At 51.7% G+C, this 27,543-nt stretch overlaps 3 protein-coding genes across 13 annotated transcripts in view; 2 read left to right on the forward strand and 1 right to left on the reverse strand.

The window, feature by feature from the left end:
- The first annotated feature begins 7,651 nt into the window (after nt 1-7,651).
- On the forward strand, nt 7,652-15,604 carry Irgq (immunity-related GTPase Q). 2 transcript variants are annotated; one of them, NM_001135742.4, is made up of 3 exons: nt 7,652-7,813; nt 8,286-8,817; nt 10,184-15,604. In NM_001135742.4, the coding sequence occupies exons 2-3, from the start codon at nt 8,288-8,290 to the stop codon at nt 11,403-11,405; spliced, it is 1,752 nt and encodes a 583-aa protein (NP_001129214.3). In that variant the 5' UTR covers nt 7,652-7,813; nt 8,286-8,287; the 3' UTR covers nt 11,406-15,604. The 2 variants fall into 2 exon arrangements, with proteins under 2 accessions (NP_001129214.3, XP_087508840.1); XM_087652714.1 differs by lacking the exon at nt 7,652-7,813 and having other exon boundaries at nt 8,167-8,817.
- A 2,760-nt stretch (nt 15,605-18,364) lies between these two features.
- Nucleotides 18,365-23,718, reverse strand: Pinlyp (phospholipase A2 inhibitor and Ly6/Plaur domain containing). Its single transcript, NM_001107488.1, has 5 exons — nt 23,636-23,718; nt 22,670-22,786; nt 19,170-19,322; nt 18,848-18,991; nt 18,365-18,601 (listed from the first exon to the last, which is right to left on the reverse strand). Exons 1-5 carry the CDS (start codon nt 23,703-23,705, stop codon nt 18,447-18,449), a joined length of 639 nt encoding a protein of 212 aa, NP_001100958.1. The 5' UTR covers nt 23,706-23,718; the 3' UTR covers nt 18,365-18,446.
- Nucleotides 23,719-23,818: 100 nt separating this feature from the next.
- Nucleotides 23,819-27,543, forward strand: part of Xrcc1 (X-ray repair cross complementing 1) — a 28,607-nt gene continuing 24,882 nt past the window's right edge. For 3 of the 10 annotated variants that reach the window (XM_087595140.1, XM_087595147.1, XM_087595157.1), the window contains exons 1-2: nt 24,962-25,118; nt 25,551-25,643. In XM_087595140.1, coding sequence (XP_087451266.1) covers nt 25,068-25,118; nt 25,551-25,643 — 144 coding nt within the window. In that variant the 5' untranslated portion in view covers nt 24,962-25,067. Of the gene's footprint in view, nt 24,357-24,448; nt 24,583-24,961; nt 25,357-25,550; nt 25,718-27,543 lie in introns of those variants that run through there. The other 7 variants (XM_087595168.1, XM_087595183.1, XM_087595178.1 and 4 more) reach the window with 5 other exon arrangements.

Genomic DNA, 27,543 nt, shown 5'->3' on the forward strand with positions numbered 1-27,543 from the left:
GAACCAAAAAAAAAAAAAAAAAAAAACTAATCTGTTCCACTGTAGGGGTGACTGGGATAGCAGGAATATGGGGCGGGAACAAGTCTTTTGCAGCTGCTGAAGACACTGCCAGTTGGCTCATGCTTCTACCTCAAGGAGGGCTGCAAGTGGCTTCTGTACTCTGCAGAGAAGTGCTGGAGTTGTAATGTTGGAGAGGTGGGGTATCCCAGTGCCAATGGTCACTGAGACCACTCAGTTCTCACAGAGGTGAGACTTGCCCCTCTCCTAGTCTGTACTCACCTCAAGCTCAGAACTGGAGAAAGCCCAAAGTTTGCAGAAAGCTCCAGCATCAGTGAACCTCGGGAAGGGTCTCCAGCTAAAGCCCTAAGTCAGCACAGCTAACGACTCTTGACACAGTCAGGAGCGCATGCTGAACCTGCATCCTACACACTGTCTTATGGGGGGGGGGTGGCAGTTGGAGGCACAATATTTCTTATCCCCAGGAGCTTGAATTCAAGTATAAGGAAATTTCCCTCCAACACTGCGCCTTCCAGCCCCGATGAGTCCTGCAGAGAAAGGCAGACCAGGGCAAGCTGAGCAGTCTGGGACTTCTCTTAGGAGGTGGCAAGAGTTGAGACCAAAGTAACAGTGAGACTCTTTTTTTAAAAGATTTATTGGGGTTGGGGATTTAGCTCAGCGGTAGAGCGCTTGCCTAGCACGCGCAAGGCCCTGCGTTCGGTCCCCAGCTCCGAAAAAAAAAAGATTTATTTTATTTATATGAGTACACTGTAGCTGTCTTCAGACACACCAGAAGAGGGCATCAGAACCCATTACAGATGGTTGTGAGCCACCATGTGGTTGCTGGGAATTGAACTCAGGACCTGTGGAAGAGCAGTCAGCGCTCCTAACCACTGAGCCATCTCTCCAGCCCAATGGTGAGACATTTTGCAGAGACCAGGTCTTTGCACTGCACTGGGAAGAAGTGCAAAGGTCCTGGGGCAGATCCTAGATCCCAGCCTGGCATTTGTGGCTGGGAAGGGAGGTGACTGCTGAGCCTTATGAATCAAGTTTTCAGATGCCATTGGAGGATGCCAGTGCGGCTGCAGGGGAATGTGGGCTAATATAGTGTAGTCTGTAGCAGAGACTGGAAGGCGGGTGTAGTAGGAAAGGGAGCAGCCAGGAGACACGGGGATGGCTGCCTGAGAATTTGCTAGTCTTCAGAACACAGTAGAGTACAGAGCTCACTGATAGAGTGGCAGTGCAGCTGAGCAGAGAGCGCAGAAGTCACAGCAACCCGTTTTAAGCCTTTTGGATCCAGTGGCTGTAGCTCACACCTGGGGTGTAGACAGAAACTTGGGGACCACCATCAGTGCCTTTCAAAGTCTTGGGGTGCCTTCTGAGGGGTGTGAGGCATGTACCTGCCCAGGCCACTATCTTGGGAGATTTAATCTATCAGTTTGAGTTAAGGAATCAACTCTTTGGGTTCTGGAGGATACCTAGGGCAGAAACAGGCTTTCACTAGGTGTCAAAGGGAAGACTTCACATCTGTAAAATGGCGTGTCGGGGAAAGTGATGGCCAAATGACCTCTCTCCATCCCCAGTTGTCACCCAGGCACCCCTCAGATGGCATCCCAAGACTATGAACGGCACTGATGGGGTCCCAGGCGTGAGCTATAGCCACCAGATGCCAAAAAGGTGTAAAACAGGTCACTGTGACATCTGTGGTCTCTGGCCAGCTGTACAGCCGCCACCATATGGGTGAGCTCTGCACTCTACTGTATTCTGAAGTCTGGCAAAGGAGCCCCAGGGTAACCCTGCCACGCATCTACCCACACCAGCCTGAGGTGGCAGTTTCCATGTGAGAAATGCTGTCCAGACTCAAGTAGGTCTGAGAAGGTGAAGCCAGTAGTCAGACAAGGGCTTGGCCAGTCCTTAACCATAAAGGGTCAAATGTCAAATGTTGAAGGTGGGAGGCAGCTTCTCGGTTTTCTGTCATAGTGAAGGTAACCAGATAGTAAATAATTGAGTCCAAGTATGTTCCCAAAACTTGATTTGCAAAACCAAGCAACAAGCTGGAACTGGTCCTAGTTTGTATGTGCCTGTCTGCCTTTTGCTGTGAATTCTCCTGTATGGGACAGGGACATAAAATAGTGATGACTTAATTAAGACAGCATTTCTGGAGGCTGGAGAGATGGCTCAGTAATTAAGAGCAATGACTGCTCTTCCAGAGGTCCTGAGTTCAAATCCCAGCAACCACATGGTGGCTCACAACCATCTGTAATGAGATCTGATGCCCTTTTCTGGTGTGTCTGAAGACAGCTACAGTGTACTTATATATAATACATTTTCTTAAGAAAGAAAGAAAGAAAGCGTTTCTGTTTCCCTGTTACATAGTAACAAGGCTCTATGAAGGTAACAGTGGCCTAGGTTCCTGCTAACTTCTTGTTTTGCCATTCTCCTTTGTTTAAAGATTTATTTATTTTAAGCATACGAGTACACTGTAGCTGTCTCCGGACAAGCCAGAAGAGGGCATGGAATCCAACTACAGATGCTTGTGAGCTACCATATGGTTGCTAGAAATGGAACTGAGGACCTTCAGAGGGGCAGTCAGTACTCTTAACCACTGACCTCCCTCTCCAACCTTCTCCTTTGTTCTTTCCAGACAGGGTTTCTCTGTGTAGCCCTAGCTGTCCCGGAACTCCCTCTCTCTATAGACCAGGCTAGCCTCGAACTCACAGAATTCCACCTGCCTTTGCCTCGAGAGTGCTGGGATTCAAGGCACGCACCACCACTGCTTGGCTGCTCTGCCATTCTCTGTTGCTTTTGTCTTCATGGTAAAGTTTGCTGGGTACCTTATGTGCACGTTCCACTTAGGAAGAGGAAAGGTAGTCTCTTTCCCAGACTTGGGAACTCTACCCGGGGAATTTAGTCAGAACTTCATCACAAGGCCACAACTAGCTGCAAGGGAGTCTGGAAAAGTGTTTGTCTCACTAAGATTTGAGAGACAGGAATCATTTCTACCACATCCACTTCACCTGGAGGCTTTGAAAACATTCCTCAGGCAGTAATATAGGCTTAGTGGGACTCATTCCCAAGGCAAGGGAGACACACGGCTCTGCCCCTATTGACAGTGTTAGAAGCTCTTCATTGGGCCCTTCAGGAGAGCCAAAGACAAGGTCTCCCCAGGAATGCTCGGTGTCGGCCAAGAGAAACACAAAGCAGACGGCATCTCTGTTTGATTCCAAACGAGTTCTTCCGCAGGGCTGCACCAGCCCTGCCCCGTGCTCTCTCCTTTCCACTTCCATATGTTCTCTGGCAGTGCCCACTCAGGAGCCAGCTCTCCCGCTTTCGATATTTTAATATGGATGTATGGTTTTTAGACACCCTTCCTTGTAGGTTTGCTCACGCCTCCTCATTTGTGCATATAAAAATATCTTATCACTAGAATGGTACTCAAAATTAGTCAAATAGGGTGTTAATTACCGGCAGCGGGCAGTATCTTGCAATACCATTGACCCTGTGAGTCAGGGAACGCTGGCATAGGTTTGGAAGAGATGGGGGAGAGAACTGTGAACCCCACCCCTGGTAGATCAGGGTCCAGCTCACTCCTGTTTCTCATTCTCCCAAGGTCCGATGCCGGCCAGCAGCACTTCACGTCCCTGCCTCCACCCGGGCACAAAGCCAGGGCAATTTCCTCCTGCAGCCCTGGCATCCATCTGGGAAAAATTAAGCGTGATTACAGAATCCGAAGCTATTTAACTGGGAATGAGGGAGCTAGGAATAATCTTTCCTTCTTGCTTTCTCAACACGCCTACTTATCTGATATCTCTGCTCCTGGGAAGGCCCAGTGTTCACCAAAAACTGCAGATGTGACTCTCACCTCTTGCCTTCCTGGTAGGGAAATTCAGTTCTTCCAGGAGACCTGTGCCCCTACCGTGGGGTGGATCCCCCAGCTGTAGCACCCCATCATTGCAGAGATGGTTCACACCTACTCAGAGCACCCCCGAGCTTGCCCAATGGGGCCCAGCTTCCTGGGGAATGTCCAGAGCACTTAGTGCAGGCCAAGGGGCCAGGGGTGGTGTGGGCATCCTGTACCTGGTGGTGCTGCCTCAGAGAAGTGCACTGGGTCTTGGCGGGTGAACAGGGCTTGGTGCCTGGACTGGTGGACAAGGCTTTGGAGGAGGGGAATAAGCAGGCAGAGATGAAACTGAATGAAGAGTCCCCACCCTCACCCCCCGCAGCTTCTGGGCCACAGAGTCTTCCAGTGTTCTTGCTCACAACATAACTGAAACCCAGGCAGCGGCTGCACTGCAGAACCTCTAGGCAGCCTTGAGAATCCCCCCAAGATCTCTCTTTGACCTCAGAACCACGCCCGTGATCAAAAGGACTGCTTTCTGTTGGACAACACTATATACAGGCCTGCTGTGTGGGGGTGGTGACATGAAGAGGTGCAGCCAGTGTTAGAACCCACTCTGCCTGCCTGACAGAGGGCATGGTGATTAAGACACTGCCTGGGGTAGAATCTCTTCAGCCGGAAAAATGGGGTCCTGACCTTAGCAACTCCACACCCTTGGAACGCTGCAGTGGTGGCCATCACTGCTCCCGAGACAGTGGCAAGCAGCCCTGGCATCTGGGAGTTGACCCTGCTAGGGCTCTGTCTAGGGAGCAGACACAATTTCACAGGTCAGCAGCAAGAGGCAAGGCTACGATGGGAGACAGACAAAAAGGAATCCTGCCCAAGCCACGAGTGGGACTGGCTAACACACAAAAACCCTGCTGTAGTGATCCCAGCTTCGGCCCCGCCTACTCCGTCCTGACTGACCACTGTGGATTTCTTACATCATGGTCAGGTATGGTGGTGCAAGGCTTTAGTCCCAGCACTTGCGAAGCAGAGGCAGGTGGACCTCTGTGAGTTCAGGGCCAGCCTGGTCTGTAGGCCAGCTGGGGCTACACATCTGACTCCCAGATGTCAGAGCTCTTTGTTGTCTCAATTAATTGTAGACACTGTAGCACTGTTCCTAGCTAGATGCCTTCTCTCAGAAAAACAGAACAACTAAAAAACCCAGTCATGGATGCTTCTGCTTTTTGCAGCATCCCATCCTGGCTAATAACCGTCTTCTTTGAACCCTTCCTAAAACCACACACACAAGCCCAATCCTATAAACTCTTTTGAACACTGCCTGGGTCTTTCCACATGGTATATTTTGCAGTGCCCAATAAACTTGGTATGTGGCTAGGTGGTAGAGCCCCTGCCTAGAATCCCCCAATGAGGGGCTGGGGGCGTGGCTCAGTGGTAGAGTCCCTGCCTAGAATCCCCCAGTGAGGGGCTGGGGTTGTGGCTTAGTGGTAGAGCCCCTACCTGCCTACCATGTACAAGTCCCTGATTTTTTTTTATCCTATTTTTTTACTTGTATGTGTGTGCACCATATGCATGTTTGGTGCCTGCAGAGGTCAGAAAGAAGGCATTGGATCTCCTGTACCTGGAGTTATGTATGGTGTGAGCCAATATTGCAGGTGCTGAGAACTGAACCCGAGATCTCTGTAAGAGCGCCAAATGCTCTTAATTCCTGAGCTATCTCTCCAGCCCCCTGAATTTTGTTCTGAGCACCACAAATTGAGGGGTGGGGGTGTTTGTTTTGTTTCTCAAGACAGGGTTTTTCTGTGTAACAGCCCTGGTTGCTCCTGAACTCAGTCTGTAGACCAGGCTGGTCTCAAATTCATGGATTCACCTGCCTTTGACTCCTGAGTGCTGGGATTAAAGATGTGACATAGCCCTGGCTGTCCTGGAATCACACTGTAGACCAGACTGGCTTTAAACTCAGAGATCTGAGGGCCTCTGCCTCCAGATTTCTGGGATTCATGTGCCACCACTGCCTGTCTTAAATACAGGGTTTTGGGAACCGAATGGTAATCCCAACTTGTCCAAGCCAGGTGTGTTCTTTGTGGTCTATACCTGTGAGACACTGACACTACAGCTGTGGTACCAGTGACACACAGCACACCATTAGTACTGAATGAGATGGTGAACGTTATAGTCACCATAATTGTCATTCATAATTGGCAACGAATGCACCCAGTACAGAAAACATTCAGTTGGGGCCCTGCTGTTATGTTATAATTTAAATTGAATTTCAGTAAAGTCAAATTTTCCCCTTTTCTATAGCTAATTCCATACCTGCCCTATGGAAGTGAGGTGTGGTGCCCTTTTTGGTTTGTTTATAAAGACAAGATTTCTCTGTGTAGCCCTGGCTGTTCTAGAACTTGCTCTATAGAGCAGGCTGGCCTCAACCTCAGTGAACGGCCTGCCTTTACCTCCCAAGGGCTGGAGTTAAAGTGTGCTACAAAAATGGCCCAGGTCGCACCCGTTTGCTACAGGAAACTGAAGCGCAGCCGTATTGAAAGTCTAGGGAAAAGGTGGGGCAAGAACCTTGAAGAGTCATTCCAGGTAATGATATCCCCAGTTACAATGTCACACCCCACAACTCAAGCCTCAGCTAGCAACCCTTTATTCCTCTAAATGTTGCCCTGCTTCTGCCTGTGTACCCAGACCAAGGAAAATAATTTTGATCATGAGAGGAGGCCATTCCTGGCAGGCAGCTAGGGTCACTGCAGCCACCTTCAGCAGGTCGGGGCGTGTCACTCCTGTACCCATCCCCTCTGTCAGGCAGTACCCAAAGAGGCCGCCTCCTGAGCTGTCGACTCTACTCCTTGGGAGAAACTTGCCCTCTACAGTATCTTCAGAGCGATATTCTGATAAGGAAAAAAAAAGTGGGCGAGGCTACCTATGTGTCACCAACCATAGTGGGCCCCGCTCTATTGACACCCATTGAACTCTAATGACACTCACTAGAAAAGCGTCAGCCATCTCATATGGGAGACCCCTCGGGTTTGTGACACCTCGGTCTTCAAGCCCCTTTGACCTCATCTTCGCGAAGCCCAATTCCCTTGAAGGTGGAACCCTTGGTCTTTCATACCGGTCTCATCCTAGTTTCTCACGTGTCAACCCTAACCCTAACTCCACACAAGCAGTGGTGCTCACACCTGAGCCCGCCTTCTCCCAAGAGACATCTTGTTTAACATGTGATTCCTGTTTCACCCGTAGTCACCGCCGCCCACGTTCACTAGTTCATTTCTGGATCCCACTGCTCCCATGCACTGCCTTCTGCTCCTAGTTCTTGATGGTCACTGGTCTCTTGCTTTCCTTCTCCTAAAAGGCTGTCCCTTAGCTGCGCCTGACAATAGGTCGCCACAGCTTTGCCACCGGAAGAGAGCGGGATAGGTTTTCCCGGTCTCCAGACTCCAGTGATCTCTGGGCCCTATTGCCCCACTATTATCTCCGAGTCAGGTTCAAGGTTGCAGCTCGGCACCAGTACAGTCACGGCAGCCAAGTCATCGGAAGGGCAACTGGAGAGGTCCTTCCCTGCCCAGGGGTGCATGATGATGACGTTAGTTGTGTATTCCGTACACTAAATTTACTGCACGGGCGCATCGCTTCCTGTCCTCCTTTGCCGTACAAGCCTTAACTTACTACGCAGGCGTATTGGTTGCTGGTCGTGGTGGGGCACCGCCCCCAAACTTTCTGCGCACGCGCGTGGGCTTTATTGTGCCAATGCCCAAACAGCCTTAGCTAGAAAGAAAGAGCTGCCAAGAATTCTGCGTCTTCGCGGTAGCACTCCAAGACACACCCGGTCGTGGAAGGAATGACGTCAGGATAGAGCCACCTGAAGGAGTCCGGATGTCTCTAAATCCGGACACCCCTTCCCCTTCAGCCGCTGTCATTTCGTCTTAAGGGGCCGGGCCTCCGTGTTCTCCAGGCGTGTCACCTCTCTGCTCGGTTGGTGATTTGGAACGGGGAGGGGAAAGACCATCCTCGAGTTCCCGAGTGATTGGCAGTCAGGTTTCTGAGGGTTTTTGGGTTTTGTTTTGTTTTCTTTTTTTTTAAATAGAGAAATGCATTCGTGTGGAGAATGGGTATACACCTGACTCTCCAGGAAATAGGCCCTGGGGGTTGGGTTTCTAGGTCCTACAGTCTGACGCTCGAGAATAGAAGTAGGCTGGAGGACTGAAACCTGGATCTACAGTGAAGCAGTTAGGAAAGGGTGTTGACGGGTGTGGCGGCGCACGCCTTTAATCTCAGCACTCTGGGAGGCAAAGGCAAGAAGATCTGAGTTTCAGGGCAACCTGGTCTACATAATGAGTTCAGGCCAGCCAGGGCTACACAGCGAGACGCTGTCTTAGAAAAGAAGCAAACAAGACAGTCTTACATGTTTTCTGAGGGATGTCTTTCCCCGCCTCTTGCTTTCCAGCAATGCCTCTGCCTCAGGGTGATGTGACTGCCTTATTCTTGGGGCCTCCCGGCTCGGGAAAGTCCGCGCTGATCGCCGCGTTATGCGGTAAGAATGTGGACGCGGTAGAAATTCCCGATGGACGGCCGGACTCTGGGGTCCCCAGCCTAAGAGCTGCAGCTCCGGGCCTCTTCCTGGGTGAGCTGAGTTGCCCACCCGCAGCCCCCGGGCCCTGGGCGGCGGAGGCCAACTTGCTGGTATTGGTGCTACCAGGATCTGAGGGAAGCGAGGAACCCTTGACCCCAGCTCTGGGAGAGGCAGCACGGGCCGCCCTGGCCAGAGGAACCCCGCTGCTGGCTGTACGGAATCTGCGTCCTGGAGATTCCCAGAATGCAGCTCAGGCCCGGGATGAGACTGCGGCCTTGCTGGACAGTGCTGGGTTAGGAGCTGCGCCTCTCTTTGTGCTGCCCGCGGATTGCAGCAGCAGTGACGGCTGCGAGGAGCTAGAGCGCCTGCAGGTGGTGCTGCGGACCCAGGCGGAGGCACTGCAGAGGTAAGGAGAGACAGGCTGGAAGTGTTGGCCTAGATCCAACTCAGCTAACGAGGTCTTTAAGGTTCTTGAGCCCTGTTCCTAGAGAGTTAGAGGCAAGCCTTTATTGGCTGTCCACTCGTCCATACCCTACTTATTTGCTTAGGACAACACCCCCAGCGCTACCACCACCACACCCATGAGCACAGATTTTGAGATCAGGGAGACTTGCCATAAGCAAGGATCACTTTTCTGTCATTTAAAGCCTGTACCGTCCAGGGTCAACTGGAGGGCCTGCCACAAAGGTCCTATTTCGTGCAAGCTCTCCAACATCACAAGCCCCCTCTCCGGTGAGAACTGGAGAAGCCCAGATATATATGCAAATACTTGTGTCAGACACGATGCTGGACTCCATCTCTCTGTGACATTTGGGATCCGTCTCCAGCATCCCCATCTTCCTCATTGGCTTGGTCCTCACGTAACTCCCCTCCCCTCCCCTCCTTCCCTGCCCTAGCACCGACCCATTAAGGAGCTTTATTTCCAGTTGCTCGTCCCAATTTTCCATTCCCAGTTCCCTCTCAGGTCTATGCTGCCCACTGGACCTCAATCCACATACCCTCTCCCCAGCTGTCAGCTGCCAACTCATTTTATGGCTTTCAAGATGGGGCCCAGGAAGGGTCTGCATCAGCTGGAGAGCGGCTTCTTTGTTTAGTTAGCCTCAGCGGCCCGCCAGCACGAAATGAGATCTCCTCCCCCTGCATGCCCTTCCTAACATCCACCCTCAGGAAAACACCTTTGGGGACACCATAGGCCACACTGAAATTGCCATTATGTCCTTGTCTTCCTCTAAGCCCCACCTCATAGAAAACGTGTCCTGCCCAGCGCATCATCGAAAAAGCTCTGACCCCGAGGGCTGTATCAATGGAAAGTCTGAACGGGGTCCTCATCTTAGTTTCTGTTGGAAACCTGATCTTAAGTTAGTTTGCCTGTGGGATCCAGACCTCTGGCCTCTGGGTAGCTAAGCTCTTCCTTTAACTCTCTTAACTTTCTGGTCCTCCCCCACCCTGGTTTGTTTGTTTCCTTTTTTTTTTTTTTTTTTTTTTTTTTTTTTTTTTTTTTTGAGGCAGGCTTTCTCTGTACTTCCAGCTGTCCTGGAACTGACTCTGTAGATCAGGCTGGCCTTGAACTCAGAGATCTGCCTGTCTCTGCCACCCTAGTGTTGAGATTAAAGGTGTGTGTCACCATGTCCGGCCACGCCTTCTTTCTATATGCTTTACTTCCCTACTTCAGTTCCTGAGATTCAGATTTTTTTTTCCCTGAATTGCTCGCTCAGCAGAGTTTTGCTCTTGCTGCCTTTGACCATCCCCCACCCCCTCTCCCAACTCCGTAGGCTCCTGCCTCCTGCCCAGGATGGCTTCGAGGTGCTGGGCGCAGCAGAGCTGGAAGCTGTTCGTGAGGCCTTCGAGACTGGTGGCCTGGAGGCGGCGCTGTCGTGGGTGCGCGCTGGTCTGGAGCGCCTAGGCAGCGCTCGAGTGGACTTGGCGGTGGCCGGCACCACCAACGTAGGCCTTGTGCTGGACATGCTACTGGGGTTGGAGCCTGGCGACGCGGGTGCTGCGCCTGCCTCTGCACCCACTGAGCCCACCCCTTATCCTGCTCCAGAGCGCCCCAATGTAGTGCTCTGGACCGTTCCCCTGGGCCCCACAGCCACATCCCCTGCCGTCACCCCTCACCCGACCCACTACGATGCCCTGATCCTCGTCACCCCTGGGGCTCCTACGGAGGAGAACTGGGCCCAGGTCCGCTCGTTGGTGTCCCCAGATGCTCCACTCGTCGGTGTGCGCACTGACGGCCAGGGCGAAGATCCACCCGAGGTTCTGGAAGAAGAAAAGGCTGGGAATGCAAGGGATGGGAACTCAGGCGATGCACGCAGCGAAGGAAAGAAACCTGGCATCGGGGACTCAGGATGCTCTGCGGTTCGGAGCCCAGAGGATGAGCAGTGGGAGGTGCTGGAGGAGGCGCCTCCGCCCGTGTTCCCTCTGAGGCCCGGCGGCCTCCCGGGCCTGGGAACTTGGCTGCAGCGGGCACTGCCCACAGCTCAGGCGGGAGCGCTGCTGCTGGCGCTGCCACCCGCAAGTCCTCGGGCGGCGCGGAGGAAGGCGGCAGCATTGCGGGCAGGGGCGTGGAGGCCAGCCCTCCTGGCTAGCCTGGCGGCAGCCGCCGCTCCAGTACCAGGACTGGGCTGGGCTTGCGATGTGGCGCTTCTCCGGGGACAGCTGGCCGAGTGGAGGCGCGCGCTGGGCATCGAACCTGCGGCCGTGGCACGACGTGAGCGCGCCTTGGGCCTGGCTCCCGGAGTACTGGCCACGCGCACGCGCTTCCCGGGGCCGGTGACGCGAGCCGAGGTAGAGGCCAGGCTGGGGTCCTGGGCAGGTGAGGGCACGGCCGGAGGTGCGGCATTGGGCGCGCTCTCCTTCCTATGGCCGGCCGGTGGTGCAGCGGCAACAGGTGGGCTGGGTTACCGTGCTGCGCATGGTGTACTGCTGCAAGCCTTGGATGAGATGCTGGCTGATGCTGAGGCGGTGCTGGGACCCCCAGAGCACAATCAGTAAGGCGCGCGGTGGGGCTTGGGGCAACTGGTGACTTGGTTCGTAGCCCCATAGCCTCTGAGATTAAGGAGTGAAGTTGTGTTACTCAAATCCGGAGACTTGAAGGAGACTGGCATCTCGTTGAAATCCGAGACCTACAGTCACCCGATTTCCGTGGCTCTGAATGGGAGTAAGGTCTATGCGCCAGAAGTGTGTCAGCCAGATACCAATGCAGTAAAGGGAATTGAGGGCCTGGGACTCATAGAAATGGGAGCCTTTTGGCGTCCAGCTGACACCTGGTCCTCAATCTCTAGAAGCCTTGATTCCTGCCTTCCTATGAGTGAACCTATGACTATGGACCGGGTGCTTCAGGGAGTTAGAATCCTTGGAGCGCTGGGTCCCAAAGGGAAACGAGACGTAAGTTGTCCGATGAAAGAACAGATTTGCCGGAGCTGTGAGAGTCTTAGAAAAAGTCTGGTTCCTAAGAAGGCTCTAGAGATTGGTTGTCATTTCTTGGGTGGTGGGAAGCCTGTGGGAGACCAGGGGCCTGCTGGAGACCCTTTGATCTGGAGTGTGGAAGATTGTCATTTGCTCTTCAAGGCTTTGGTGTAGAGAATACTGTCCCACAAAATTGAAGAGAAGGGACAGGGAGGGTCTGGGTAAGGTAGTCTTCCGATGGTCAGAGCCTAAGAATGGGGCCTATAGGGTATGGAAAAATAGCAACCCACACTTGGAAATACCTCCCTTGAGCCTCTGATGAACTGGGATCGTGGCTTTACTGGAAAAGGGTGTGACTACCCCCATTTTATAGGTGCTGGGTGATTCAGGGTCTCCGGCATGTGTGCTCCTGTTTATTACTGGTTTTTTCTGCCATATGGACCTTAACCGTTGGACCTCCTGCTCATCCGGAAAGGCAAGAGTCCTACTGTGGCAGCCTATGGTTTTCTGCATGACGACCTCTGATCGATTTCTCCAAGATACGTGCTGCTGGTCCACACAGGATGCTGCTGAGAGTGGGGGTCCCCCACAGGATAGCTGGGTAGGCCATTGACGCTGGAGGAAAGTGCCAGGAGGGAGGCAGAGGCAGAAACCACAGTGCGCATGCGCATCAGCTTTGCACAGATGCGAGAAGCCATGTATGATTCCCCAGTGTTGAAAACAGGAGGGCGTGGCAGATGGGCCCACCCGGTTCAGAGAGGCAGTGTGTGGCCTGACCCTGCCTATTCTCGGTTCCCAGCCCATCTCCAGCAAGCCTGATTTGTTGTTCTGATGCTCAGGTCCCGCCTCGGGACTTAGGCATGGTTTTCTATGGAACACTCTGCCTCTCCGTCTTTTATGAGGTAGGGTCCTCATTGTCAGGTCTCCCCGAAATGGCTCTATGATCACCCAAAGTAGCTTGCATTGATCCTGGCCACTTGATCGTCCCTGTAGCGAACATTGCTATCAATGGCTTTATTTATTCACTCATTCATTTATTTGCCTGTTCATTGGCTCTTGCTCCTTGCCTGTCTTTCTCTTGGGTGTACCCTAGTACCCAGAGCAGTGCCTGACACACGGTAGGTGCCTAGTATTTATTATCCTGGTTTATTGATCATTGGCACATGGCCTGGAATTCAGGTTGTCAGTAACCTTGTTACAAAAAAGGGACAAGCTAGGGAGAAGCGAGCCCCTGGTGGGAGAGCAAACCGAAGCAGGAGAGCTTGGCCCCTGTCACCTCATGAGCAAGTGCCGTATATTTTCACCTGGTAGATGAAAGGACTGGACTAGAACCATAAGAGTTTCTGAGGGCTAGTGATTGGAGGTTGCATAGCTGGGCTTTACCCCATCTAACCTTGAATTCTCACCTCTGACACCATTCACCCTATGAAAGGGGGCATCGGATTTGGCTGTTCATGCCTGTAATCCCCGCGCCTCAGGTTGACACAGGAGAATTTGAAATGTAAGGCTGTCTTCGGTGACATAGAGAATTGCAGGCCCATAAGCTTCATGCCTGATCCCATCAGAGTCTAGATGGACCTTGAACTCCACATGGTCTGGCCCTGAATCTTCTCATTCCCTGTTCAGCCCATCTCCAGCCAGCCTGATACTAAGTCCTTCTCCATGCTTGACCAGCTTTGGCCCTGCCTCGGCCTCCCCAGTGCCAGGGTTATGGCTCTAAACCACAGCACCTGGCTTCGATGTTAAAGCTCTTAGGTCAGCCTGACACTTATCACCGAGTCACCAGAACAGATGCGTTCCTTACACCTGAGCACACCTCAGGTCACGTGATAGATCTAATTGGAAATACTTGATAGATTGAGGACCCAATTCACATACCCGTGTTTTAATTATATTTGACAGGTCCCCCCCCCCCCAATAGTTCAATCAATGCCTCACATATTAGAGGCAAACAGTCTGATGGAACCGTATCCCCAGCTCTGGGGGCTGGGGGTGGAGTTCTGGGCAGGGCCTCCACCACTAAGCCACGCCCACAGGCCCTCATTGGGGGAGTCTAGGCAGGGGCTGTACCTCTGAGCTATGTCCATATTTCTAGACAAGGTCTCACTAAGTTGCCTGGGCTGCCCTTGAACTCACTGTATTCCAGACAGGCCTTGAATTTGGGATCCTACTCTCAGCCTCCCAAGTAAGTGGGATCACAGGCCTGTCTCACCTCCTGGCTCAGTTTTCTCAAACCTGCGATGTTCTGGTGGATCGAATACAAATAGGATCTGAGATTGATTCTTTTCCTCAGTGGCATTTGCCACACATTTGGATCACAGTTCAATAGCACAGCCCATTGTGGGAGAACTATAGCGGCAAGAGAGGAGACGGGTATCCACATTGCACAGCCGCATTTGGGAAGTAGAGAAATCACTCTCTCCTTTGTCTTCATCCCAGGACCACAGCTCTGAGGACTAGTGCCTCTAACAGTAGGTGACCCCGCCTCATTTATCCCAGTCTAGACACTCCTCCACAGCCCTGGCCAGAGTTAATGTGAATTCTGTCAGTTAACACTGACCATCACAGACAGCAGGTAGCTGAGGATTTGCTGTTACACACGCATGTGGCTAAGCATATGCATACTGGCACGTAAGTGTGCTCAAACACATACCCAGCTCACAGGTACTGCAGCCCCTCCTCAGAAGCTTGGAACTCAATGTTATTCCTCTACTGCCTTGGCCCTATTTCTTTGGTCTGGCTACAGTAACAGCCACCTTGCTCTCCTGTGACTTCCTGTTAAGTGTCCTGCATTCTCTAAACCCTCTGGTCCTTTGACTTCTTTTTTGGTATTTTGACATAGCCTAGGCTTGCCTTCAACTCTGTATGTAGCCAGTGATGGCCTTGAAGTCCCAATCCTCCCTCCACCTCTCAAGTGCTGGGATCACAGGCATGCGGCCCTATGCTCGGCTCTGACCATGTCCTGCTTTGGTGCCGCATGGCGTCCCTGTCCTGTGCTTTGCTGCCGTCTCTTCTCCTTGAGGCCGGAGGCCCATGGTAGAGGCATCGGGAAAAAGCACAATGTGGTCATTGTGCACGTTCTGGTCAGCTCCATAAACTTGTATACGGGCACTTTTGTGTGTTGGGATTCCTTGCCCATTTTTGTTTTGTTGCTTGGAGAGAGAATCTAGGCCATCTCAAACACCTGAGGCCAGGTGCTCCTCCTGTCCCAGCCTCTCCTTGTCCTGGATTATAGGTAGAGGTGGCTGCCTTTTAAACTATAATTCCCCCTCCCCCGAGATAGGGCCTTACTTACTCTATAACTCTAACTCATGGCTTGGCATCTGAAGAGCTGGGGTTACCGGTGCAAATGACTACATGTTGCCTATGTGATCTTTTGTTAGGGTTTCTCAGCTTTTCCAGAATGTAAGTAAAGCTAAGAGTGAGACCTCCGGAAGCCTCCAAATAGAAAAGGTTCAGTCTCCCTTGTCACAGGTCACTGGCTGCCAGCCGAGCTCCCATGAGGCACTTCAGGTCTGGAAGAGCCTGGACACAGGAATTCTGGGAAATGTCAGTCTTCCATGCTGGAATTGCAACTATACAATCTTGGCATTGCCCTTGAAAGACAAGCAGGTTTCAGAAGTCGGTGAATGAATGAGGTGCCCTCCTCAACATGGACAGAGTCTCACACTTCTGGCTCATGAAGGAACTGTCTATTAGAATGTGTGTGTGTGGGGGGGGGGGGGAATCTGTCTGGTCAACCTGTGGTGTGTTTTGGAAAAAAGAATAAAAGGGTAGAAATACTATTGTGTGTGTCTTTTATTTATTAATTGTAGGTGTCTCCGTGTGGGTATATGCTGTGGAAGGTGCATCAAGTTGGTGATTTTTTAAATCCAGCAGCTCAACTCTTTTTTTTTGGTTCTTTTTTTTTTTTTTTTTCTGGAGCTGGGGACCGAACCCAGGGCCTTGCGCTTCCTAGGTAAGCGCTCTACCACTGAGCTAAATCCCCAGCCCCCAGCAGCTCAACTCTTGAGCCAGCATGGCCCACTGTCCCCCCCAGTCCAGCCTCTCCATAGACAAGCACTTGGATGTGCTCTCTCAGGCTGACTCGGGATTTTAGCCATGGGAACAACAGCAAATGGGATACAGAGGCTTTGAAAGTGCTCTTGAATCGAACTTCCTCTTGGCTATCCTTGGGCTCCCTGCCATCACTGCCACATTGAAAAGCCTACCAGGCTAAGGGTTGGTGATGTGTTCCCTTAGAATCCCACAGTGAGTGGCTGGAGTGTGGCTCAGTGGTAGAGCCTTTGCCTAGCATATTCAAGGCCCTAGGTCTATCCCCACTACTGACACAAAATTGATTGGGGCTTTTGGTGCGTAGTGTGGGCTATGTTTAAATTCATCCTTCTCTTCCGGCCTTGCCTCCCAAGCACTGGGTTTACAGGTGTACTCTACCACATTCTGCTAAAATCTTAAACTCTGAGCCAATCGGTGGTAGTGAACTCAGGAAGCACAGGCAGGTAGATCTCTGCATTCAAGGCCAGCCTGGTCTACAGAGTGAGTTCCTGGACAGCCAGGGCTACACAGAAAAACCCTGTCTCAAACAAAGAAACAAACAAACAAAAACAAAAGAACAACAGCAACAAACCAACCCCCCCCCCCAGCTCTATTACATTTGAGCTGTGCAATCTTTTTTTTTTTTTTTTTCCTTTTCTTTTTTTCCGGAGCTGGGGACCAAACCCAGGGCCTTGCGCTTGACCAGTGAGCTAAATCCCCAACCTCTGAGCTGTGCAATCTTAAAATTGACACACACCCCTCCCCACGCCACCCCATTCCCTCCAGACTCCTCTCAAGGATATGAATGCTAGTGAGTGCCTGTCGCAGTTATCAAACAGACAAAATGAGAGGCAGCCTCCCAGAGGCCAAGGCGCTCACCCTTGCTGTTTCTGAAATTGCTCAACTCTCTGCCTTCCCACTGGGGAAGGAACCTATTTCTGGTTAGGTGTGGCCATGTAACTTGCTCTGACCCTGGGTCTGAGAGTTGAGTCACTTCTGGGTCACACAGTAGTTAATCACACAGGTGAGCGCTTCCCTTTGGCAAAGGCATTGGCCGATCCATACCCGGACGAGCACAAACCCGCTCTGGATTATGCTGAACTTGTAGAGCAGAGGCAAGCACCGGCCTTTTGTGAGCGGCTGCTCATTCAGCAAACACACACCCCACTCTCCCACCGAAACTCCCAATGTTGATGTTGGCTTTGGCCTTGTGACTCACCTTAGTCAGTGGAGTGTTACCAGCTCTAACCTCAACAACAATAACAAAAACCCTATATGTAGTTGACTTTCGTGCTGCGCCGGGTAGCTGCTGGCACAGAGGATTGGTGGAAGTCCATGGGGGAGCCAGTACTGCTACAGGCCCTTAGAAACAAGACTGTTTGTTGTCTTAAATCTCAGTGTAGGGATTGTTTGTTACACGGCATTATTGCTGCACTAGCTGACTCATACACCTCTGTTGTTTACAGCCACTGAGATTAGGAAGTTATTACTGAAGCATCCTGGTGTCAACATGAGCACCTGCCGACTAATGGCCGCTCTGTTAAGTGGCAGCTGTCACAATGATTAGTATTTATTGCTGTCTGAAAAACCATCATTCTTTTAAAGGTGGTCCCGCGGCTCTACCTGCTTTCAAAGGAGCGTTTTTTTCATCATACAACAACTCTGAAGTTCTCCCTGTTAGCAGCCACTCATCACCGACATGGACACGGAATTGAGGCAGGAGAGGTGACCAAAGCTCAAATCAGGATTCTCGCCCATCCTAGCTGTTAGACTTAAGGCCTCAGTTTTTCCAACTGTAAAGTGGAATGGTATCAATTCCAACCGGGCGGGGCTGTTCACGGCTGTAATCCCACCCAGCCTTCCAGGCGGTGAGGCACAGAGCTTGCCTGGAGTTTGAAGTTAGACTGGACTGTACAATGGGGCCATCTCAAAAGGCAACAGTAAACCAGCAAATTAATTTTGTGGAGCTGTGATCATGAAGTGACTAGAAAATATAAAACACTTAGCAGGGTGCCTCGTAATGTAAGGCAGGGGCTACTTCATTTTCTCTTCCCCTTTGCTTTGTAAAAGGGCAGGAGCCCGGGTTGACAGCCTCCCTACCCCTGTCCCTCCATTTCTCTCTGACACCTTTTTCCTGCGTCCCTCCATTCCTCTCTCTCTCTCTTCTTTACTGAGTCTCACTGTGTGGCTCTGGCTGGCCTCGAACTGAGAGATCCACCTGCCGCTGCCTCCCAAGTGCTGGAGTTACCCCATCACAACTGACATACTGGGATGAAGGCAAGAGCTATTATACCGAGTTCTTTTCTCCTGTTTGTTTTTGAGACAGGGTCTGGCTAGGCAGCCTCAGTTCAGGCCGGTCCTGAACTCATGACCCTCCTACCTCAACCTCAGCCTGTGCTCCCACATAGGGACCCTCTCCTCTTTGAATTGGTGGTAGGGGTCAGAAAAGAACACTGGGACCTGTACTGTTTACAACCCACCTTCCCAAGATACATCTGGTCACAAGGAATGAGGTTTGTACTATCGACGTGTTTTAATTTACAGGCATCTGGAGAGCTGCAGGGCTCCTCAAATCACACACTTCTTGGTTCTTCACTCTCCCCTGCCAGGCGGGTAAGGTGCGGGAAGGCAGTCTGCCCGGCGCAGGAAGTAGAGATAGGAAGCAGAAGGGACCTCAGCTCCTGCCTTCGTGTAGCAGGCGCTCTCTGTAGCACAGCCCCTCGTGGCAAATTTCGTGTTGATAATACCTGTGATGGCATTTCAGAGTGGAGTCAACTTCTGCGTGATCCAGGAATCTAACACACACATACATCCTATTAATATCCACACACACACACACACACACACCATCATCATCACCACCACCACCATCATCATCACCATCATCACCATCATCCAGTACTCAGGAACTTCCTCATCGCCTGTAATGGGAAAGTGTGGATCTCTATTTCTGAGACATCCCCTCCCTCGGTCAAAGTCTAAACACTGCTCACCAGCCTGCACATTGCCAGCAAAATAGATGCAGTGTGTTTCCCGGCCCACGCAGCGGGCTGCCTGGGTTCCTGGACAGGTCTCCTGGAAGGGCGCAATGCAGGAGGGACACATCAGGCCATTCTCAGTCCGGTTGTTCGGGGGAGCTGTGAAGGAGGACGGAATGTAAAACGGGTTGGGAGGCTTGTTACCCCAACACCCCTGAACCCTGGGGAACTGGAGTTAGTTGGTGGAGTTTGTAGGTAAGGAAACACAGGCCCGGAAGCAGTCAAGGGTGTGCCAGATGTCACAGGACAGGCCCACTGTTGTTGAGGTGGTACTTACGGGGCACGGAGCCACTGTTGCAACCGTCACTTTGACAGCAGTGGGCGTTGGACACCATGTAGTCATTGGGACTCATGGTGGTCGATACGAAGCCTGAGTAGCAGTCTTTGAACTTCATGCAGGCCTTGAAGGTGTTCACTGACTTTCGGCCCTCTGCAGAGTAGGGGGCAGGAGCAGAGGGAAGGCGGTGCTGTCAATCACTCCCTCCCCACCCCTTCAACCCCTGCCCAGATCACCGTGTCCTTCTCAGGTACCTGCACTCATATGCACATACAGACACATAGGCATATATACACATACACGTAAATTAAAATAAGCTTTTGAGACAGGGTCTCACTATGTAGCCCTGGCTGTCCTACAACTCACTGTAAACCAGGCTGGCCTTGAACTCACAGAGATCCGCCTGCCTCTGCCTCCGGGTGCTACCACGCCTGGCTGAGATAAGTAAAGGTTTTAAAGTGTGTGTGTGTGTGTGACTTTAGGCCTGGATGCACTCCCTGGCTTCCTGATCAGCAGCACCACGAGCTTCAGCAGCCCTGGTATAACCGGTCTGCCTGTACTCTCTGAATGGAAAGGTTCCACAAGCTGAGTATGCCGTGAAGGCTGTGGGAACAGCAGTTAAAGCCATTGGGATGAGATATGGAGACGGCATTGTGATTGGAGTAGGAAAGCTGGTTTTTCCTAAAGCTTATGAAGAAGGCTCTAATAAATGCCCTTTCCGCATTGATCGACGTGTTGTTATGGCGGGAGCAGGTCTGCAGGTGGATGCTTGTTTGTTAGCAGACGTTGCAAGAGAAGGATTGTCCAACTTGCAGTCATAACAGTCCTCTAAAACACCTTGCCGTCAGAGTGGTCATGTACACGCTTGCCCAGGCTATGGTGCAGTTGGAACTTTGGGCTACAGTCTCCTGCTAGGGTCTTACGGGTTGCGTGATAGTGCACAGCTCTGTGCGACTGACCCATTGGGTGTTTCATTATGGCAGCTGTGCCTCTGGACAGAGAGAAGAGCATCAGGTAAGAAGAATGACTTGCCGGGATGTCGTTAAAGAGGTTGGAAGAGTAGCTTATGTGGTACGCGATGAAGTTGAGGATAAAGCTCTTCAACGAGAGCTCCGCTTGCTGAATAGATTCAAGGAAGACATGGACCCCCCAGAGATATAAGGAAGGAGACAGAAGGACAGGCTGAGGAACCTCCAGTGCCCTGTGACTATGAATTATATATGACTGTGAGCCAAATCAAAAGATAAAGTACATGCACGGGAACCCCAGCGGGTGTGGTAAGAAGACAGTTCTCAGGATCAGTTCTTTTCTGTCACCTTGTGAAACTCAGATCCTCCACACCAGGGCTTCCACCCGCTGAGCCATCTTGCTGGCCCCCTAGCAGCTCGGAAAGGCCACACCCACAATCTGTCTTCACGCATGGTTAGCTTGTAGGTAGCCGTGCCCTCCTTGTCTGACCTGGCTCCGCCCATTCCGCCCAATTCCTGTGGCTGTGGATACAAGTCCTTTCCAAACCACCTGAGGCCACGCCTGTGTCTATGTTAGATGGTCTCGTCTTACATTCATGATACTGTGGCCCCCTGCCATGGTCTTTCCCCATAAAATCCAAGATGCTTGCCTCCTGAAGGTTTACAGTACTCAAATCCCTCCCCCAGATCCTTCCCTGGCCACCCTCACCGTCACGGCTGCTGGGTGTGTGGGACGGAGTCAGCCTCCAATCCCACCTTCCATTCACACCTGCACTCTGCTTAGGTGTCCCAATCCCACCCTCAAAGATGACCTGGGGCTGGAGAGATGGCTCGGTGGTTAAGAGCACCGGCTGCTCTTCCTAGACCACCAGATCCAATTCCCAGCACCCACATGGCAGCTCACATCTGTCTGTAACTCCAGTTCCAGGGGATCCGAAACCCTCATGCCGACGCACATAAGACAAAATTAGTTATTAAAAAAGAGAGATATCCTTTGGGACTGTACACACACACACACACACACACACACACACACACACACACACACACACTCAGTCCCCCTCTCAGCTGGGAATCACCCGTCCTGTAGCTAATGTTCTCTCTTCCCATTGAGGATGAACATCCCCCCTGCTCTTCCTTATTTTCTTATCGTCTCTGAGGTCTGGGGTGCTCTCTTTGATGTAGGCCAGGCTCCCTCGATGTGCTCCTTGGCCACTCCCCTCCTCTCCCTTCTTCCCTCCTCTGACCCCAACCCTTCACACTCTTCTTGCCTTTTCTTTTTCTCTTTCTTTCTTTCTTTCTTTCTTTCTTTCTTTCTTTTTTTTTTTTTGGTTCTTTTTTTCAGAGCTGGGGACCGAACCCAGGGCCTTGTGCTTCCTAGGCAAGCGCTCTACCACTGAGCTAAATCCCCAACCCCTTTTTTTTCTTTTTTCTTTTTTTCGGAGCTGGGGACCGAACCCAGGGCCTTCTGCTTGCTAGGCAAGCGCTCTACCACTGAGCTAAATCCCCAACCCCTCTTCTTGCCTTTTTGCTCTCTCTCATCCCCTTCTCCTCTTCCCCTTCTCCTCTTCCCCTTCTCCTCCTCCCCTTCCCTCCTCCTCTCCTCTCCCAAAAAAGGAGCCTTCCTTCCTCCTCCCTCCACCTCTCCCTCTCCATATCTTTCCCTTTCCTCCTCCCTCTCCTTCTCCCTCCTCCTCCCCATTCTCCTCTTTCTCTTTCTCCACCCTCTCTACCTCCCTACTCTCACTTTTGCTTGTTTTTAAGCCAGGGTCTTGCTCTGCAGCCCAGGCGGGTTTTAGACCCGTGACTATCCTCTTGCTCATCGCCCCATCTCGGCATCTCTACTTTCTCTAGATTTATCTACTCTATCCCTCAGGGTTATGGCCTCTCTCCCATCAGACAGCTCCTTTTCCGTTTCCCCGGACCCTAACACCATCTTCCCTTCTGTCTCTCTGAGCTTCTGTTCCACCTCCCACTCTGCTTTCTCTTGCGCTCAACAGATTTGCTTAAGAGCATGAACTGATCCAAATTTAGCTCGTACCACCGGTATCTCGAAATTGCCTGAAACTTTCGCTCCAAGGGAATTTTTTCTTCCAGCCTCCGTAAACACTGTGTTCTCTTGCATAGCGCCTCCCTCGATACAAATAATTACAAAAAAAAAAAACCAAACTCTTTCCCTCCTGCTAGTTTCTGTGTCCTCTCAGAGTTACTTTACCGAGCTCCCCAGCCCCATTTTATTTTACATGCATAGTTATTTAGCCTGCGATGTATGTGCGCCACAAGTGTGCAATGCCAGTGGTGACCAGAAGAGGGCGTCGGATCACAGACCATTGTGAGCCACCATGTAGGTATTGGGAATTGAAGTCCAGTGAACTTGACTAATGCTTCATCTCTTTCTTCCCCCATCTCAACCCTCCCTTGATTTTCTTCCTACATTTCACTGTGACTATCCCCCACCTACGGGGGTGGTTTCTTCTACCCTGAAGATACGGGTCCCTCCCAACCCCCTTGGCTGAAGCCACACCCTCCTACTTGTGCTGGACTCGCCCACGAGGACCACGCATGCGTCTTTGCCGGCTTCACAGGTCTTCATCTTACCGCTGCATGTGTGCCCCGAGCCTTTGCACACTTCACAACTTAGAGGGCAGCCTGCAGCGAGGAAAGCAGAGAGCCGGGTATGTGGTCATGGCTGGTATGTTCTTCAGACCGTGACTTGGGCTTTGGAGCTCACAGGGAACTAGGAGAGGTGACTTTTGGGGAGGGCTCTTTCTAGGTTTTCATAGGTGGGGCACTGAGAACTGTCCAGGGAACTGTCCGGATTCAAGGAAGAGATGGCAATGCTAGTGAAATGGCGTCCAGGGCGGGAAATGACTCTACCATAGAGCCTGTTTTACTTAATAATTACAAGGCTTGGGGACTTTGGACGCCAGGGTCCCCTGAACAAGCTCAGAGGCAGGGAGGGGTCTGCGGAGCTTTAGTAAAAGTTCAGGTCCAGCTGGTTCTTGGGGTGTGGAACTTACCTCCCTTAAGAAGGTACCACAGAAGTCGGGTGGCTCAGGCAGGGATACCTGACTCTGAGGTCTGGGCCCTAAGTTTGAAAGGGAGAATGAGGCCAGAGTTCTCATCCTTGGTCCTGACAGAGGAGGAACCTAGCCATTTGGGTCACAGAGACAGTGAAACTGGCTTCCAGTACTGTGTCTAAGTAGAGAATTAGGAGAACCTGCATCCCTGTAAGTCAGAGAGAAAAGTCAGCTCTTTTTAAGCTCTTTTAACAAATTTTAAAGTTTGCCATTGATAGGCTCTCTCATCTGCTTTCCTAGAATTCAGATGTCATGGTTTGAGACCCTTCCTAGGGGACAGACCATGCAGGAGCCCCTCAAGCCTTCTCAGACCCCAGGTTTCCTCCTAAATCTGATTTCTCAGGATATCCCTCTCTTGAGGACATTGCTCAATGCCCTCTGAGGCACCAGGAAGAGGGCCAGGTCCCTTGTCACTTACCGAGACCCAGGAGGGTACAGAGCAGTGTTAAGGCCAGCAGGAAGGTCCTGTGTCTTCTAAACAGAATCATGGTGTGTGAACCCGGAGTCCCAGGTCCTCGGCCCTTATAGGAAGCTGGGGAAGGGCGGGTCTGGTCCCACCTTCACCCTGGGGTGAGAAATAGCTGAGCTCAGAACCCATGGCAGTCTTCCACAGCCTCCGGGTCAGAGCCACGGAGCCAGCATCCACCAGAAAACCGAACAACTTGGACCCAGCCCTTTCCTGCACCAGGGCTCAACTTTCTTCCACCTGGACCCAGAGTTCACTTATGTATGCAAGCACTTTGTTGTTGTTGTTGTTGTTGTTGTTGTTGTTGTTGTTGTTCACAAATCTTAAGGTAGGCGTTGGGTCATTTGATTCCCTGAGGGTGCAGAGCAACTTTGGATACTGGCATCCCCTCTTCTCCTTTCCCAAGGAGGCGCCCAGCGTGGGTTGGGTCCTAACCTGGGAGCGCCCAGCATGTCTAGGCCTGTCCTGCGGGGGCCGGGCGCCTTGTCGCCTTTCCTTTCTCTTTCGTGTGCCTGTCTCACTCTCATGCTTCTGTATCTGAGCTGTGTCCAGCTCCAGCCCCGCCCAGGCTTGTGCCCCTGGGTCTGGAGAGGATCGAACAAAAGAGGTCCTGTCAGCAGACAGAGACGGGCGAAGATGGAGACAAATGCTTATAGGGCACTTGGAAACCAAGGTATTAGTGGAAGCATGCTATGCTGCTCGTGCGCTCACGCGAGTATATGGTGCATAAATTATATTTAAGATCTTTCTCTCTTTTGGTGTCAGGTCAAGAGCTAAGAGAGGTCTGAGATCTCTGTCGGCCATTTGTCTACTATCTATCTGCTAATGTCTGTCTGTCTGACCGACCGCCTGTCTGTGTTTGGAAGGAGACTGGGAACAGAGCGTGTCCGCAACAACAGGTGGAGGAGATCTTATTTCAAGCAGGATGCAGGCTTTGGGGAACTCTCAGTTTAGCTTCAGCGTTTCTAAGTAAGGCTTCTGTTTGGTTGGTGACCCTGCGGTCCAATGAACAGGGCAAATTTCCCGTGGGACCCAATCACTGAGGCCGCTCCTGTTGCTAGGCTCCCAGGAAGCCGAGTCTCCACATTTTCACGTTCTCCCGCAGCGAGGCCTGAGAGTGGTGGAATCAGAGAGAGGCGGGGCCGGAGTTGGGGGAACGCTTGTTGCTAAGGGGACCCGGCGCTTGGCTCGCGCAGAGGCCCAACCGAGCATGCGCACTGTCGACGTGCGCACCGGCGCGCCGCTGTTTGAAAGGACCGAGCCTCGCGCTTGCGCACTGAGTCCCGTGCAGGGCGCGCACCCCCCCCACCTTCTCCGGGGGTCCCCCGGAGCTGGAACCCTTCTTCTTCATTATTTGGTCGGTCGGGCGTCCACGGGCGTGGACATGCCGGAGATCAGCCTCCGCCACGTCGTGTCCTGCAGCAGCCAGGACTCGGTGAGGGGCTGACGTGGGAGCGCCGGGGAGACAGGGGCTTCCTTAGGGAGGTTGAGGACTTTGGAAGCGCAAAGGGAGAACTTCGTGGGATTCTGAGGGGCGCCGCGGGTGGGGTTTCCCGAGGCTGGACGTGCATTCCGAGAGAGACCGGCAATTAGGGAAGTTTGGGGCCACTGTGAAGAGTAAGGAAAAAGGGGAGCCCTGGAAAGTCCTAACTGTGAAGAAAAACTCGAGGCAGGTGTGTGTGTGTGTGTGTTGTGAGTGTGTGTTGATGTGTGTGGTGGGAGTGTGTGTAGGTGTGTGTGTATAGGTGTGTGTATTGGGACTGGCGTGAAGTGTGGAGTCGGAGTTTAAAATTTCAAAAATTTTATGTATATATGTTTAAAATAAGCTTTATTTAAAGAACTTCCACCTTTTCACCCTTGTCTGCAGACCCATCGTGCCGAAAATCTTCTCAAGGCTGACACTTACCGGAAGTGGCGGTCAGCCAAGGCAGGAGAGAAGACCATCTCTGTGGTCCTACAGGTGATGCTGCCCTCTCCCACCTCTTCATCCCTGGGGCTGTGAGACCCCAACTCACATTCCATTGCCAGCTGACTGTAGGTTGAGTCCTTTTCCTTTCTGTGGTAGAGAGAGCTTGCTCAGCTAACTTGCCTGGAAAATGGGCTTTAAAATCCCTGTGCCCCCAGGAATCGGTGGGTGCCCCTGAGTAGGTTGATTCTACTTCTGGGCCTCAGTTTCATCAGCTGGGACAGTGTCAACTATTACTGTTTTCTGTGTCTTTGGTAGATATGAAGAGTATCTCCATAAATCAGTTTCCTTGTCAAGAAGGCAAACATGGAGGAGCTGATGGCTCCGGCCTGTAATCCTAGTTGCTTCAGAAGTTGAGATAGGGATCACAGGTTCAAGGCTAGCCTGGACAACTTAGAACCAGTCTCAAAAATTAAAAGTAACTAGCCCCAGAGGACTATTAACATAGGAGTAGGCAGACAGCTCAGTGGTACAGGCTTGCCTGGAACATGTCAGACCCTTGGCTCCATCCCTAGTATCTCAGATAATAAATGGATGAAACATGCAGGGAGGGGAAGTTTTATTTGATTGGTTTAATTGTTTTGTTTGTGAGATAGGGTCTCTCTACAGAGCCCTGGCCATCCTAGAACTCACTCTATAGACCAGGCTGTCCTCCAACTTACAGAGATCCTCCTGCCTCTGCCTCCACAGTGCTGGGATTAAAGGTGTGTGCCACCCTATCCTATTGCCTTTTTAAATTTTTCTTAAATTAAAGCTAGTCTTGAACTTGTGATCCTCCTCTGTCCTTCTGGGGCAGAGGAATTCCAAGTGGATACCATTGTGCCTAGCATCTGTCTGTTTGCTTTCCCCCCACTTATCTTACAACACACACACACACACACACACACACACACACACACACACACTCTCACACACACTCACTACTGTGCGGGCTAGGCAAGAGGTTACTAATTGAGCCATGTCCCTGGTTCTGACTGACATCTTTCTGACTGCTTTTTCATTTATTTTAAGGTGGTGCTTCACACCTTTAATCCCAGCACTCCTGAGGTGTAAGTTGGTGGATCTCTGAGTTTGAGGCCATCCTGGTCTACAGAGTGAATTCTAGATCAGCCAGGGCTACATAGAGAAGCTTAGGGGGGTGGGGGTAGTTTCTGACAGATACAGAAATTTGAGGAAGGATCTAGAGAGATGGCCCAGTGGTTAAGAGTGCAAACCAGGGGGCTGGGGATTTAGCTCAGTGGTAGAGCCCTTACCTAGGAAGCGCAAGGCCCTGGGTTCGGTCCCCAGCTCCGAAAAAAAAGAACCAAAAAAAAAAAAAAAAAAGAGTGCAAACCAGTCTCCCAGAAGACTGAGTTCAGTTCTTAGCATGCGTGTCTGATGGCTTACAACAGCCTATAAGCCTAGCTTTAGAGGATCTGATACCTCTGGCCTCTGGGGCTACACCCTCCCTCCATACACGTATTAAAAACAATAAAAAGTATATCTTTAAGGAAAATCAGTGGGAGAAGAAAATTAGATGCTTTTAAGCACCTGCCCATTGCCAGTTGGGTGTTGGTCCCATGATTTTCTGAGTGTCCCTACCATAAAGGCCTTGGTTGCCTCTCACAAATGGCAGTGTTGAGACTCAGTACACACTAAAGGGTGGTTGCTTTTGACAACTCAGCCTGCTTTGTATTTATACGCACCACTGAGCTACAACCCCCAGCCGCCACAGTTATACCCACTGACCTCTTCTTCCCCTCCTCCCTGAATGCTGCGGTCCCAGTGTGGGTCACTTTGCCCAGCTCACACACACTGACTTTCCTTGGTGTTAGCCACATTGCTGAGTTCTGAGTGGAGGACTTTGGTGGGGACAAACAAGGTTGACCTGATGTACTCAACTTATTCTTGACCT

This window comes from Rattus norvegicus, chromosome 1 (assembly GCF_021556685.1).
Source record: "Rattus norvegicus strain SHRSP/BbbUtx chromosome 1, alternate assembly SHRSP_T2T, whole genome shotgun sequence".
Classification (NCBI taxonomy): domain Eukaryota; kingdom Metazoa; phylum Chordata; class Mammalia; order Rodentia; family Muridae; genus Rattus; species Rattus norvegicus.